The sequence below is a fragment of the Panthera uncia genome, chromosome E3 (assembly GCF_023721935.1).
Source record: "Panthera uncia isolate 11264 chromosome E3, Puncia_PCG_1.0, whole genome shotgun sequence".
Classification (NCBI taxonomy): domain Eukaryota; kingdom Metazoa; phylum Chordata; class Mammalia; order Carnivora; family Felidae; genus Panthera; species Panthera uncia.
In genome coordinates, this window is record NC_064815.1 from 34,996,021 (window position 1) to 35,008,741 (window position 12,721).

At 64.1% G+C, this 12,721-nt stretch overlaps 2 protein-coding genes and 1 long non-coding RNA gene across 4 annotated transcripts; 2 read left to right on the top strand and 1 right to left on the bottom strand.

Moving 5' to 3' along the window:
* Nucleotides 1-395: 395 nt before the first annotated feature.
* On the bottom strand, nucleotides 396-2,527 carry LOC125928616 (uncharacterized). Its single transcript, XR_007459726.1, has 3 exons — nucleotides 2,375-2,527; nucleotides 1,756-1,937; nucleotides 396-1,376 (listed from the first exon to the last, which is right to left on the bottom strand). It is a non-coding gene; the product is annotated as an uncharacterized LOC125928616 (long non-coding RNA).
* A 3,286-nt stretch (nucleotides 2,528-5,813) lies between these two features.
* On the top strand, nucleotides 5,814-10,870 carry METRN (meteorin, glial cell differentiation regulator). The gene is made up of 3 exons (XM_049639119.1): nucleotides 5,814-6,003; nucleotides 6,152-6,552; nucleotides 7,588-10,870. The coding sequence occupies exons 1-3, from the start codon at nucleotides 5,906-5,908 to the stop codon at nucleotides 7,896-7,898; spliced, it is 810 nt and encodes a 269-aa protein (XP_049495076.1). The 5' UTR covers nucleotides 5,814-5,905; the 3' UTR covers nucleotides 7,899-10,870.
* A 313-nt stretch (nucleotides 10,871-11,183) lies between these two features.
* On the top strand, nucleotides 11,184-12,647 carry ANTKMT (adenine nucleotide translocase lysine methyltransferase). Of its 2 annotated transcripts, XM_049639117.1 has the most exons (5): nucleotides 11,184-11,452; nucleotides 11,655-11,759; nucleotides 11,852-11,992; nucleotides 12,205-12,255; nucleotides 12,392-12,647. In XM_049639117.1, the coding sequence occupies exons 1-5, from the start codon at nucleotides 11,291-11,293 to the stop codon at nucleotides 12,611-12,613; spliced, it is 681 nt and encodes a 226-aa protein (XP_049495074.1). In that variant the 5' UTR covers nucleotides 11,184-11,290; the 3' UTR covers nucleotides 12,614-12,647. The 2 variants fall into 2 exon arrangements, with proteins under 2 accessions (XP_049495074.1, XP_049495075.1); XM_049639118.1 differs by lacking the exon at nucleotides 11,655-11,759 and having other exon boundaries at nucleotides 11,189-11,452.
* The last annotated feature ends 74 nt before the right edge of the window (nucleotides 12,648-12,721 follow it).

Sequence of the window (12,721 nt, forward strand, 5' to 3'; positions counted from 1 at the left end):
AACAGCAGACCCGCGCGCACGGCGGGGCGGGGCGGGGCGGGCAGGGCGCGCAGCCCGAGAGCCGCCGGCCCGGGGAGAGCCCTCTCTGCGCGGAGCCCTGCGGGGGGAGAGGACTCGAGCTCTTTGGCGCCGGCGGTTGGCTCGGGGGTACGTGGTCCCGCGCAGACAGGTGCCGGCCCCGCGCGTCCCGACCCTGGGATGCCACCTTCGAGGGCAAGGACGGTGCCCCCCTCCCCCTCGCAGCCCTTCCTGCGGAGCGGAGCGGGCGGCCAAGCCCCCTTCATGGCCCTCACGTCTCCGGCGCACCTGCTGGGTGCCAAGTCCAGAACCCCCCGCAGCGGGGACGCCCCCTCTCCCGCAGAGCCGAGAAACAAGTGACCACCAGATCATTTCAAGGGAGTGACAAGCGCGATGAAATTTCAAGAGGGCCACGTGACAGTAACCGCGGGAGGGGGCTGGAGGCGTCGCTCCTGAGGACAGGACGCTTGACAGGCGACCCCAAGGATGGCAGGGTGGGCGAAGTTACCCCGGAAGGGGTGTGCACGGGTTTTTAGGTTTTGAGGACTTGAGCCTGACGAGCCCGCTCTGGAACCCGCTGGAGGCGGGTGTTGGTAATGGCCGCTGTGTAGGGACCAGGCTGGGAGAGGGGCCCGGGTGGGATGCAGAGGGAGGGTGTGCAGGGCTCTGTTCCGGCCTCCCAGCAGGCTCAGAGCAGAGAATGGAGGCTACTGGTGACCATCCCGGACCCCATCCCGGGGTCTCCTGGGAGCAGAGACTGGGGAGGGATCAGGTGTGGAGAGAGAAGAGAGGGGTCTTCATATTAGGGGAGGAGCCTTAAGGCCAAGAGGGAAGGCCCTGGAGAGGCAGAGGGAAATGAAAACAGCTGGTGTTCGCAGCGTTTGGTGGGAAGCAGGACCCAGTGGGGCTGCTGTGAGGTGGGGGCAGCTGCAGGGGGGGAGCCTAGCTGTTTGCGAGCTGGAGCGCTGCTTTCGCTGTGTGCAGGGCCCTGGATCCGGTTGCTGAGGCTGGGGTGACGGCCGCTTTCCCGTGTGGCAGGGGCTCAAGAATCAGTGTCTTGCCTTTGTGCTAATTCTGGTCGAAGCAGGGAGCTTGGCACGGGCAGTCAGAATAGGACGCGTGCAGACCTCTGGGGTGACTGAGTGTTGTCACCCACACGGTCGCCCCTGGTGTGCAAGTCCAGCGGGCTGGCCTTCCAGTTCATCCTCCACCCCGTGGGGGCCCGGGTGTGGAGGGTGCGTGACCGTGACCTGGAGGACAGGGTTTTACCTCTTGCTTCCAGGAGGTGCCAGGACCTCATGCAGAGAGCGAGTTCCGCCCTCAGCGGGGCCTCAGAAGACTCCCTGCCTTGGAAGGATCTGAGCGAAGAAAAATATTTATTCGGAGGGATGTGAAATACCGTTGTACAAGCCTGCCTCCCGAATACCAGTGGGTTCTGCTCCCTCCTCCACCTCTTTCACCCTCCCCGTCCAGCCAGCCAGCTGCTCTCCTCCATGGCTGATGGCGGCCACTGTTCTCCCCGTGGTGCAGGGGATTCGGCTCCATCCTCCTAGGGCTCTGTCTGCTCCGCTGCAGCCCAAGAAACCCCGAGTCTCCAGCACCGTCGGCCCCCAGCTGTGCCCTATACCTGGCCCCTTGCTCTTGGAGCTGTGGCCACACTGGCCTTCCTCCAGGGCCACAGTGCTCCCCTGTGGTGTCCCCTCACCTGAACACCCCGTGCCATGGAGCACTCCTCACCTGGAGCACTTCTCACCTACAGCAGCACATCACCTAAAATACTCCCTCCCCTGGAGCACTCCTTGGGCTGGTGCATGAGCACAGAGGAGTCTCCCCAGTCCAGGCTGCTGGAGGTTTCCGGTTGTTTAGTCCCGGGAGGGTGAGGAGCGAAGGCTGTTGGCGCATCCCACCCTGAGTCCTTTCTATGAGACGGGGAGAAGGGTGACATCAGGGGTTGGGGCTGCCCACGATGCGGTCACTCCTCATGGCTGACCTGGGGTTCCTTACAGAAGGTCCTCAGGCAGTTCCTTGTGGGGGCTCTGGGTACATGTGGCCTGGAGCCACCTGCCTGGCCCAAATCCTCCCGTCCGTGGTGGTGGTGGTGGGGGGGATCAGGCAAATATTTCCCCTCCTGGGAAATAGGTGTGGGGTCCAAGGGGGTGCCCTGAAGGTCAGCACGCCAGCTAGCACAGCCCAGGCTGTGAGAGCCCCATGCCCGATTGTAATTCGGCAGGCTCTGAAGCTTCCTGCTATGGAGCCATGGGTCACACTTTCCGCCTCTGTCCCCACCCTCCCTCCCGTGCCCCAGCACCCGGGGAGGGGCCGTGTGGGGCAGAGTTGTGTGTTCTGCCGTCCTCACCACTCCACTGCTGGAATGGGCGCCCACAGGAGTGAGAACCTCAAAGCCTGGTGTGGCCATGGTGGCTGTGGGCATCAGGGGGTGGGCCCCTTTGCTGCCTTCTGCTCCCAGCCTTTCCTCCTCTTGGGACCCAGCCGACTGCCAGGGGCAGAGGGGCGGAGCAACAGGGCTGAGCATGACTCAGGGCCCAGCTGTCACCACGGCAACCCTGTCGCCTAGCAATGGCGGTCTCCCAGTAACGGTCGTCTCCTAGCAATGAGATATTTTCCTGGGCCCTGGCTGGAGCCTGGCAGTTATTTTTAGCTCAGCTGCAAGTCAATCTGCAGCTGCATTTTTGGCTCCTCCAGAAGATACAAGGTGTGTGTGTGTGTGTGGGGGGGTGGATTTCTTGTCAAGGGGAAGAAAACCTCCCCAAGACAGGAACCTTGCTGTCGAGGGTCTCCAGATGCAGCATCCATAGGTGGGCAAGGCCAGATTCTCCTGGGGGTGAGGGTCAGGGAAATGGGGTGCTGGCAAAGGGGAGCCAGAAGAGTCAGCAGATACAACCATTTCCCTGATGGGGTCTCTGGGCAGGCTGGTCACTCCAGCACCTTGGGAGACCCTGGGTCAAGCTGGGTAGGGGCAATCCAGGCCAGTGCTCATGGTGGATACCATCAGAGCACATCACTGGGGGGTCCGGGTTCTGGTAGGCTCCTAGAACCCCCTGGCACTCAGTTTGGGAACTGTCTCTGCTGTCCCCAGCCCCTAGCCCCACCCCAGAGGGGCAACACATCCAGGTGGGCCTAGCTGCAAGGGTCTGGATGACCACAGGTCCAGCTGGGGACTCAGGCAGGGCTGGCCTCTGCTCGGGCCTCACCTCTCCTTCTCCCCCACTTTTGCTGAAATGAGAGCCCAGGCGAGTCTTGTGCGAGTGAAAGAACTTGACCTCTCTGTCTGGGCTTTCTTACTCTGGGGCCCTGTTCACTGTCCCCTCCAGGCCAAGGGCAGGCCCTTCGGTACCTGATGGGCCCGGGACTGGACCTGCACTCCTCCAACTCGCCACCTTCCTGGTTCCAGGTCTGTCCTGGGCTCCACACTGTCCTTGAGGCATTCCCCCTGTTTCTCGGACCTGCCGCTCCCCCAGGTCTTCGACCAGCTCAGCCCCTGCCTTGGTCATGAGGGTTCCTTGCCTGTGCCCCCAGGGCTGGGGCTTCCTGTCAGGCATCTGTTGTCCTCGGGGGCCGACCCCCTGCTTGAGTACAGGGCTCCGTGTGGATGCCCCTCCTTGTCCAGCCTCAGCTGCACCCCCTGCGAAGAACTAGGGTATGGGTGGGGATGGAGAGAGGCCCCTTGAGAGGGTCAGGGCCCTGAAGGTCCTGGAGCTGGGGGCATGTGAGCACAGACACTGGAGTCTGAGATGTCTTTCATTCACTCATTCAGCCCTCTGTTCACTCATTGGTGCAGCCACTCACTGCTCATGTATTTACTGAACACCTGCAGTGTTTCTGGTCACTGCACTCAGTGATCGAGGGCAGGCATGGCCTGATGGACTCCTTATCCTACGGGAAGCAGATCTTTGATGGCTAACGACAGCAAGGTACTTTGCTGGTGGGAGGGCAGCAGCTGTGAAGACAGGTTGCCCCTGTGCAGGTTTTCTGAGGGAGAGAGTCAGCATTACCCACTGGGCGACGGTAAGAGGTCTGCACGGGGGAATCCTGGTGATGAGGAGACGGCTCAGGGCCAGGCCGCTGGCCACGGACACCCACAGGACATTGACTCATTCTCTGGGGGAGAGCTGGCAGTGGGGAGTCAGAGACAGGGGCTCTAGGCTGGCAGGGGTGAGTCTGCAGCTGACTCCTCACGCTGCCACCAGAGGGCGCCCGGAGCCCACTACGTGCCTCAGAGACCGCGGCTGGACACGGGCCCTAGAGAGTGTTCAGAAGGTGGGAGGTGGACGCCGGCGCCTGGGCCGCAGCACCTGTGGTGTTGTCCGGGGTGCCCTCTCCCCTCCTCCTACTGGAACCTCTTTTGCCTTCTATGTTCCCAGCACGGGCCCTGTCTACCTCTTTCATTTTTAACTGAGTAAAATTTGCTCCCTTGACCATTTTTTTAATTTTTATTTTTTAGTGTTTATTTATTTCTGAGACAGAGAGAGACACAGCATGAGCAGGGAAGGGGCAGAGAGAGAGGGAGACACAGAATGTGAAACAGGCTCCAGGCTCTGATCTGTCAGCCTAGAGTCTGAGGCTGGAACTCATGAACTATGTACGAGACCATGACCTGAGCCCAAGTTGGGGCTAAACCGACTGAGCCACCCAGGTGCCCCTCCTTCCTTTCTAAGGTGGAATCACAGTCCACTGTTGGATGGACATTTTGTTTATCCTCTCCTGTGTCTGTAAACACTTAGGTTCCTTCTGCCTTTTGGCTGTTGCGATAGTTGGTTTTCACTCCACCTTGCCTGGAGCCAGGGGCCTGTTGTGCCCTGGGGTGTGTCCCCTTTCTCCTTGGGACCACCTCCCTCATGTGCCAGCCATGCCCTTCAGGCTCAGGAGTAGCTGGAGGGCTGAGTGGGGGGCAGTGGTGTGGAGGGTTCACATCCACAGATGGCAGAGAGCCTATATTGTTACCTGCAGACCCTGGTTAAAAGCTCTCAGTGACCCCAAGGGTTGGAGTACGCGGTTGGACTCCTGGCTTTGTGCCTAGAGCCTCTGTGATCTGACTCAGGGGTTTCACCCAGCTCTGGGCCTTTGCCAGGGCAGTCTGCTTCCCCCCTCCCCCCATGCCTGCAATCCTCTCCAGGCCCTACCTGGCCATCTGTTGCCCATTCCCTCTACGAAGAGGAAGTCCTTGCTCCCAGGAAATCTCTGGGCTCCCCGCCCTCCCCACACACAGCCTCCACACGCACCCTGGGGTGTTTGGTTTTAGCCCCATTTCAGTTTGTCTGGACCTCCTGATTCTGGGGCTCAGGGCTGTCCTTTGGCTCCTGGTTTTCCGTGGTGCCCACATGCCTAGCATCGGGCTCCTCATCCTTGGGGGTTCGGTGGCCACCTCTTGGGACGAATCAGCAGGGCCAGGTCGGGGCACGATGGGAGCTGGAAGCCCAGGGCCCACTCTTGGAAAGGGTCACCGAGATGAGCCGCCCTTCCTCCTCCCCTCCCCCCCGCCCCACAGCACCCCACCACCCGCCCCGGCCCCGAGGCTCCAGTGGGCGCCTTTCCCATCCCTATCCCGGCCCGGGGCTCCAGGACATGGGCGCACACGGCGAGGCCGGGGTCGGGGGTCCCGAGCTGGGGACACACGGCACACAGAGCCCCGAGCTCGGTCCTCCGCGCCTCCCCGGCCGAGGCTCGGCCTCCCGTCCCTGCGAGCGCCGCTGCGATTGGTGGAAAGTTCCTGGGCCGCGCCGCGATTGGCTGCGCCCGGCCCGCCGCCTCCCGGCCGCCCGGGACCCGGCGGGACTGCCCCGCTGCCGTGCGGCGCGGGCGGAGGGGTGCGCGGGGCCGGCTGGCGACCTAGGGGCTCCCGCCGCCGCCCCGCCCGCCCGCCCGCGCCATGCCGCCCCCTGCTCTGCTTTGCGCGCTCTGCTGGGGCCTCCTGGCCACCGCCACCCACGCCGGCTACTCGGGGGACGGCTGCAGCTGGAGCGGCAGGTACGACCGCCCCAAGGCCGCGCCCCCGGGGTCCGGAGAACAAAGTGAACACAGCTGCCGCTGGCTGCGGGGGAGGGTGCAGGGCGAGCGGGCCGTGCCGGGTGGGGACGCGGGCCGCCTGCCTCAGCGCCTCCCGTCCTGTCCCCAGCGGCCTGACCCAGGAGCCGGGCAGCGTGGGGCAGCTGTCCCTGGCCTGCTCGGAGGGCGTGATCCAGTGGCTGTACCCGGCCGGGGCGCTGCGCCTGACCCTGGCCGGCTCCGGCTCCGGCACGCGCTCGGGCATCGCCTGCCTGCGGCCCGCGCGGTCCTTCGCAGGCGCCCAAGTCTTCGCGGAGCGGGCGGGCGGCGCCCTGGAGCTGCTGCTGGCCGAGGGTTTGGGCCCGGCGGGGGGCCGGTGCGTGCGCTGGGGTCCCCGTGAGCGCCGGGCCCTCTTCCTGCAGGCCACCCCGCACCCAGACATCAGCCGCCGCGTGGCTTCCTTCCGCTTCGAAACGCACGAGGACAGGTACCCAGAGCTGCCTCCACAGGCCCACGGTCTTGGTGCCGATGGTGAGTGATGAGCTGGGTGGGGGGTGGGCCTGTCGTCCCCACTGTACAGGGAGAGCAACAGGCATGAGAGCGAAATGGGTTGTCAGAGGCCACACAGCTAGCGAGGACAGGTCGGAGGGTCTGGAAAGGGGGCGGGCAATCCCTCATGATTCAGCCTAGGGAAAGAGCTAGCACTGGGCAGAATGGGGGAAAGGGGAGGCCGCGGGGACTCCTGGTCCCTGAGGGGTTGGGGGAGGGGAAGACGGAGGGACAGAATCAAAGCCTCCAGCCAAAGCTGTCCAGGGCTCCCTGGCCCGGCAGTGACCTCCCTCCCCTCCCCCAGTCTAGTACAACAAAAAGTCCAGTGTGTGCCTGGTCACCATGGAGACGCTGCCTTGCCCCCCCCCCCTGCAGGGCACCAGGCCCAGCTCTTTACTCTCTTAGAACTTGAAGCCTGACCCCACAGGGGATCTTTCTGTTCTGCACCCTGGCCCCAGGCCAACTACTCCAAAGTCCCTCCTGTCTCCCACCAGGTTGGGCTGGTGTCTTTGGGCGGCGGGAGGCAGCTCTGGGGGCCGCAGGGTTCCCTCGTGCTGGTGTGCATATGTAAGATGGGTGTATGGGAGTGTGCCCCCAGACACCCCCTGCAGGTCGGCGAGTCCCTGTGCCCGCGCACTGGGCACGGCCCCTAGGCCCACGTCTGTGCCTGCACGAGCGTGCAAGTGTCACCCCGAATACAGCGTGTCTTCAAGATGTGTGTGCCCGTCTGCTCCCTCAGGTCCCCCGTTGCCATCAGGCCGTGAGGGGAGGGTCTGGCGGCCTGCCCTCTCCCTCCTGCCTCTAGCTGGGGGGAGGCCTAGGGGGGTCCAGGAGAGGGCAGGACCTACAGTCGGGATCCGCCCTTCATGCCAGGTGTCTGCAGGCCCTGCAGCGATGCCGAGCTCCTGCTGACTGCGTGCACCAGCGACTTTGGTGAGTGTCCCCACCGCAGGGGGGTGGGGGCTGGGGTCTGCCCTGCCCTGCCCTGCAAGCCACTGGCAGCCTGTCTCCTCGCAGTGATCAACGGAACCATCCGCGGGGTTGCCCACAACACAGAGCTGCAGGAATCTGTTATCACAGTGGCAGCTGCCCGTGTCCTCCGACAGACGCTGCCGCTGTTCCGGGTCGGGGAGTCCGGGGGCCAGGCCTCCATTCACACCCCGCTGCGCTGCGGCGTCCGTCCTGGCCCCGGCGCCTTCCTCTTCATGGGCTGGAGCCGCTTTGGTGAGGCCTGGCTGGGCTGTGCACCCCGCTTCCAGGAATTCAGCCGTGCCTATGCGGCTGCCCACGCCGACCACCTCCACCCCTGTGAGGTGGCACTGGACTGAGCGGCCGGGAGCAGGGCACTGGGGAGGGGCTGGGAGAGGGTGGGTGGGGAGGGACAGCCTCCTCAGGGTCCCAGCTGCTTCTGAGGTGATAGCCATAACCAATAAGAACACTGATGTCATTAGCCAGCGTAGATGGAGTGTCCCATGCCTGAGCCTGGGCCATCTAAGCCCCCCCAGCCCCACTGCTCCGATTTCTGCTTCGGAGTAGGACACTGAGGCTCTGGGCAGTGATGCCTTGTCTAAGGCCACCCGGCTAGTGAGTGGGAGAGTGGCCCGTGCCCGTGCCTTGAAGGCGAGCTGCTGCTTGGGTTGGGGGGAAGCAGGGACCCTTCCTCCCACGTGATCCTCAGCCCTGCTGCTCCTTCCTTCGAGGCCAGGTTCTTCCGTAAGTGAGAATGCAAGCGGAAAAAGGGCTGTAACTCCCCAGGTCTGAGGTGGGAGGGGTCCTTTACTGGGGGACAGGCAGGAAGACAGCACTCCTAGCCTGTGAGGGAAGGCGGTGCAATCTGGCAGGATGCCAGACTTCCCTCTGTGGTCCGCTGGGAGCCCAGCAGAGTCATCCTGGCCGCGTCCATCCGATCCTCGGGGAAGAACGGCCCCCTCTGTCCTGAGGGCCCTGAGACGTGCGTAGCATCCGGACATGGCTCATCCTCACGGGAGCGGGGTCTGCCCTGCAGGGTCGGGCACCGTTTCTGGAGGGCAGGGTGATACAATGGGGTCTCTAAGGCCCGTTTCCCGCCACTGGCCCCATTGTTGCTGCCTCCGCCTTCCTCTTCAGCCTCAGTCACATAAAAGGCCAGGGCAGTTTGGGACAAAGCCCTGTGCGGAGGCTGAATGCCCCTGGGGCGGGGGTGCACGCGAGGGCTTCTGAACCGGGACTGGCTGACTCTGCTCACTCCAACCCCACGCGTTCCTGAGGAAGCCAAAGCTCAGGGTGGGGGTGGGGCACCCGGACTCACAGGCTCAGCCCCAGAAACAGCTTCCCATCCTCATCCGCCAGTCTGCAGTGGGGAAGGAGCTGACGGTGGGCATGGAGGCCGGGGGCCGCCTCATCTTTCAGGCAGGAGCTGAGACTAAAAGAGAGGCCGGCCGGTCTGTGCAGGGCCCAGATGCAGGGCTCCTTCCTCCAGATTTGGCTGACACTTGTGGGTAGGGGAGGCAGGTTCCCAGGGGTTTGCAGCCACCCGCCCTCCTGAGGCTCACTGCCGCTCCCTTCTCCCCAAACTCTCAACCATGGAGTGCTCAGGGTCACGCAGTAGACCTCTCCTGTCCCTTGACATTCACTCATCGGAGAGCTGGAGCAGCCTCGTGGCTTTAAAAACCATCAGTGTGCTGATGACCCTGTGTTTTGATCTCCAGCCTGGACCTTTCCCCTGGACTCTTCCCCTCACCGAAGAGCATCTCGGCAAAGACCAGAGGAGGAAGAGATGGGTGTACTCTCCTGATCCTCCTCCTCTGCTGGGAGGTTTCTGCTTTGTCCAGGCCCCAAGGACGGCTTCCTCTCCAAGGCTATCCTTACCCTTGGTATCTGTCCTGATTTTGTGGTCAGTTCCCCACAGCCTTTCATGGGAAGGACGCCCCTGGCCACACCCGGGGGTCACTGTGGACTGCCTCCCAGACCACCTGTCCACAAAAACGTAGGGCGGCTGCTCTGGGCTGAGCCCTTGGTTGGACACTGGTCTCTACGCACCTGTCCCAGGAAGTGCCTGAGCCTCCCATGCACACCCCCTCCGCAAAGTGCTAACTTTGCAACTAGTATTCTTTTCATAAGGTGCAGAAAGGGCAGAAGTGGGTATGGCTAACAGGGCTAAAGGAGGCCCGGGGTGCTCCAGGTCATGCCCCAAAGTCTTGGGCCAGGGGCTTCATGCCTGCCCTGGGGGGCGGGGGCAAGGGGAAACGGTGTGGGTGAGCATGTATGTGGGGGCTGTGGGCTAAGGGAGCTGGCCTGTGGGGCACCTCTGGGCATGTGCACTCACACAGGTACGTGCCCGACTGCTGAGGAGCAGAGCACCTGAGTAAACATGAGAGTTGTGGGGTGTGTGCACTGAGGAGTCTGGTTACGTGCATTCATTCAGTCAACAGCTTTTATTGAGTGCCTTCTAGGTGCCAGGTGCTACCCTAGGAATAAAACAAGGAACAAAACACACAAGGGTGGGGTACTGTGTAAGCACCCCCCCCCCCCAACTGCCTAGAGCCCAGTGCACAAACTTTCTTTCTGGGGAGGGCCCAGTGACAGTCCCACAGGAGACAGGATCCTGTGAGCCACGTGGGGCCGACCCTCCTCCCCAGTGCTCATTTCTTGGGAGCATGGCACTGGAGTTTCCTGCCACCCACAGGTGCCTGTCTTTCAGGACTGGGGCCAGTTGGGGACAAGTACAGGCAGGCATGTGAGGCGACGTGTACCTGAAGGTGGGGGCAGGGGTCTTGGGCATGTTTATATTGTCTGATGCTGAGGCTCCGGACCAGGGTCGCGGATGTCCAAGTAGCCAGGCCATGACCTGTGTACATGAAAGCCCCTAACATTCACGAGACATCTCACCCAGCCTCAAGGTGGGATGAGGAGGTTCTGGCTCTGCCACCTGACCCAGGGCTCTGTCCCCCTATTTGTTTCTCCCACCCCCAGGCTTTGCCAGATCACCTCCGGGAACTCATATTATTTGTTTTTTTCTCTGGGTTTGCGTTTTTGGAGAAGGAAGGTGGTCTGCCTAGCTCTTGGGGCTCTTTCTTCCACTCCCGTGGCTGGGCCGGCTGCCAGTCGCTCGACCCCTCATATCCGGCCCCCGTCCGACCACACTCACAGCCAACATGTGCCTTCTCGGGTCAGCTAGATCTCCCGGTCAACCCTACCTCTCAGCTGAACTCCCAACTTCCGCCGCACCCTCCCCGTCCTGTCCACTCGGGCTAATTGCCTTCAGCTGTGGGAAGGGCCCGGGAGGGTGTCCTCCCTGAGCCCGCCCCCGGGCTTGGCTGGCCTTCGGGTGTCGCGGTGGGCGGGGACCTCCACCAGTCTCTCTGAGACAGCCTTGCGGCTCGGGACGCCCCACACCCCGGGGCTCCCTTCCCGCCAAGCTCCACGGCCGCCCCCCGCCCCCGGCCACGCCTGCCTGGCCCTTCCCAGGGGTCCCCTGCGTGCGCCGGCTGGGCCGGTGCGGCTGGCGGCCGCAGACGTCCCAGTAGGACCCGGAACGCGCGGGAAGGGCCCCGGGCCGCGGCGGAAAGCGAGTGGAAGGCCGCTTCCGGCGCTCTCCCCCGCACTTCCGGCTCCCCGCCACTTCCAGTAGGGGGCGGGGAGGAGGGCCCCCTCCGGCTTCCGGCTCGCGTGTGAGGGTGTCCGACCCGAGCCCGGGAGGGGCCTTCGGGCGGGGCGACCCTGGGGCGCGCGTCCCGCCGCCATGGAGCAGGACGACCCGGGCGAGGCGCTGTCGGAGCTGCGCGAGCGGCGGCTGGGCGCGCTGGAGCTGCTGCAGGCGGCGGCGGGCTCAGGCCTGGCCGCCTACATCGCGTGGGCGCTGCTGCTGCAGCCTGGCTTCCGCCGCGTGCCGCTGCGGCTCCAGGTGCGGGGCGGGGCCATGGCTGGGGGCGGGGCCCGGGGGCGGAGCCGAACCCTCAGTGAGTGGGAGGCGCTGCCTCTCCCTGGCGGGCCGCGGGTGGGGACCTTGAAAGCTCAGGAGGCAAGCTCTGCGCGTCTCACCCCACCCCCCCCCCCCAACGTGGGATCAGGTTTGGGGACCCAGCCCCGCTTGCCTCCTTGCCCAGGTGCCCTATGTCGGTGCAAGTGAGCGGCAGGTGGAGCACGTGTTGTCGCTATTGCGAGGCCGTCCTGGAAAGACGGTGGACCTGGGCTCTGGCGACGGCAGGATTGTAAGGAGTGGGATGCGGGGGGGTGTCCTTGTCTCCCCCTCTCGCCAGCGCACCTCCCCACCTTCTGGACCCACAGTTGCGTGTGCCCACAGGTGCTGGCTGCTCATAAGTGCGGTCTCCGCCCGGCTGTGGGCTACGAGCTGAACCCGTGGCTAGTGGGGCTGGCCCGGCTGCACGCGTGGAGAGCAGGCTGTGCCGGCAGTGTTTGCTACCTCCGTGAGGACCTCTGGAAGGTAACCCAGGGAGTCCCGGACCCCCAGGGGCCCCCACGCCTGGTCTCCACACTTCCAGCTCTGGGTTGGCCACCCTGCTGACAACCCCAGGTTCCCCTGCCTGCACCCGCGTGGGCTGGGGCCAGGACTTGGAAGCCACAGTTACCCCAAGCTCACCAGACCTCTTCCTCGGCTGGGGCCCCGCTCCCTGCTGGGGTGACCTCTTCTTGCAGGTGAGCCTGAGGGACTGCCACAACGTGTCTGTGTTCCTGGCCCCTAGCGTGGTAGGTCTGGGGTTTGCTAGCCCCAGGGGAGGCCCGGGCCACCCTCAGTGGAGGGGTTGGGCCTGGAGGAGCTGGGCAGGGGCAGTTGTATTCAATCCTGCCCACCCTGTCCTCCCTCCTGCTCTCTCTCCCACAGCTCCCCCTGCTGGAAGACAAGCTGCAGGCAGAGTTGCCCGCAGGGGCCCGAGTGGTGTCGGGGCGCTTCCCCCTCCCCACTTGGCAGCCTGTGGCTGTGATGGGGGAGGGTCTGGACCGTGTCTGGGCCTATGATGTCCATAGTGGTGGGCCAAACGGTCAGGCTTCCCCGGAACCCAGTTCTGCCTCAGTCCCTGGGGCCCCCCGTTCTCAGGTTGGCTGACCACTTGGACACAATAAAGACTCTGGACTACGTACTGACTCTTGTTAGGTGGAGGGTTGGGTGGCATGACCTCTGCCGGCAAGGGGGTGCTGTGAGGAGGGTTCCATG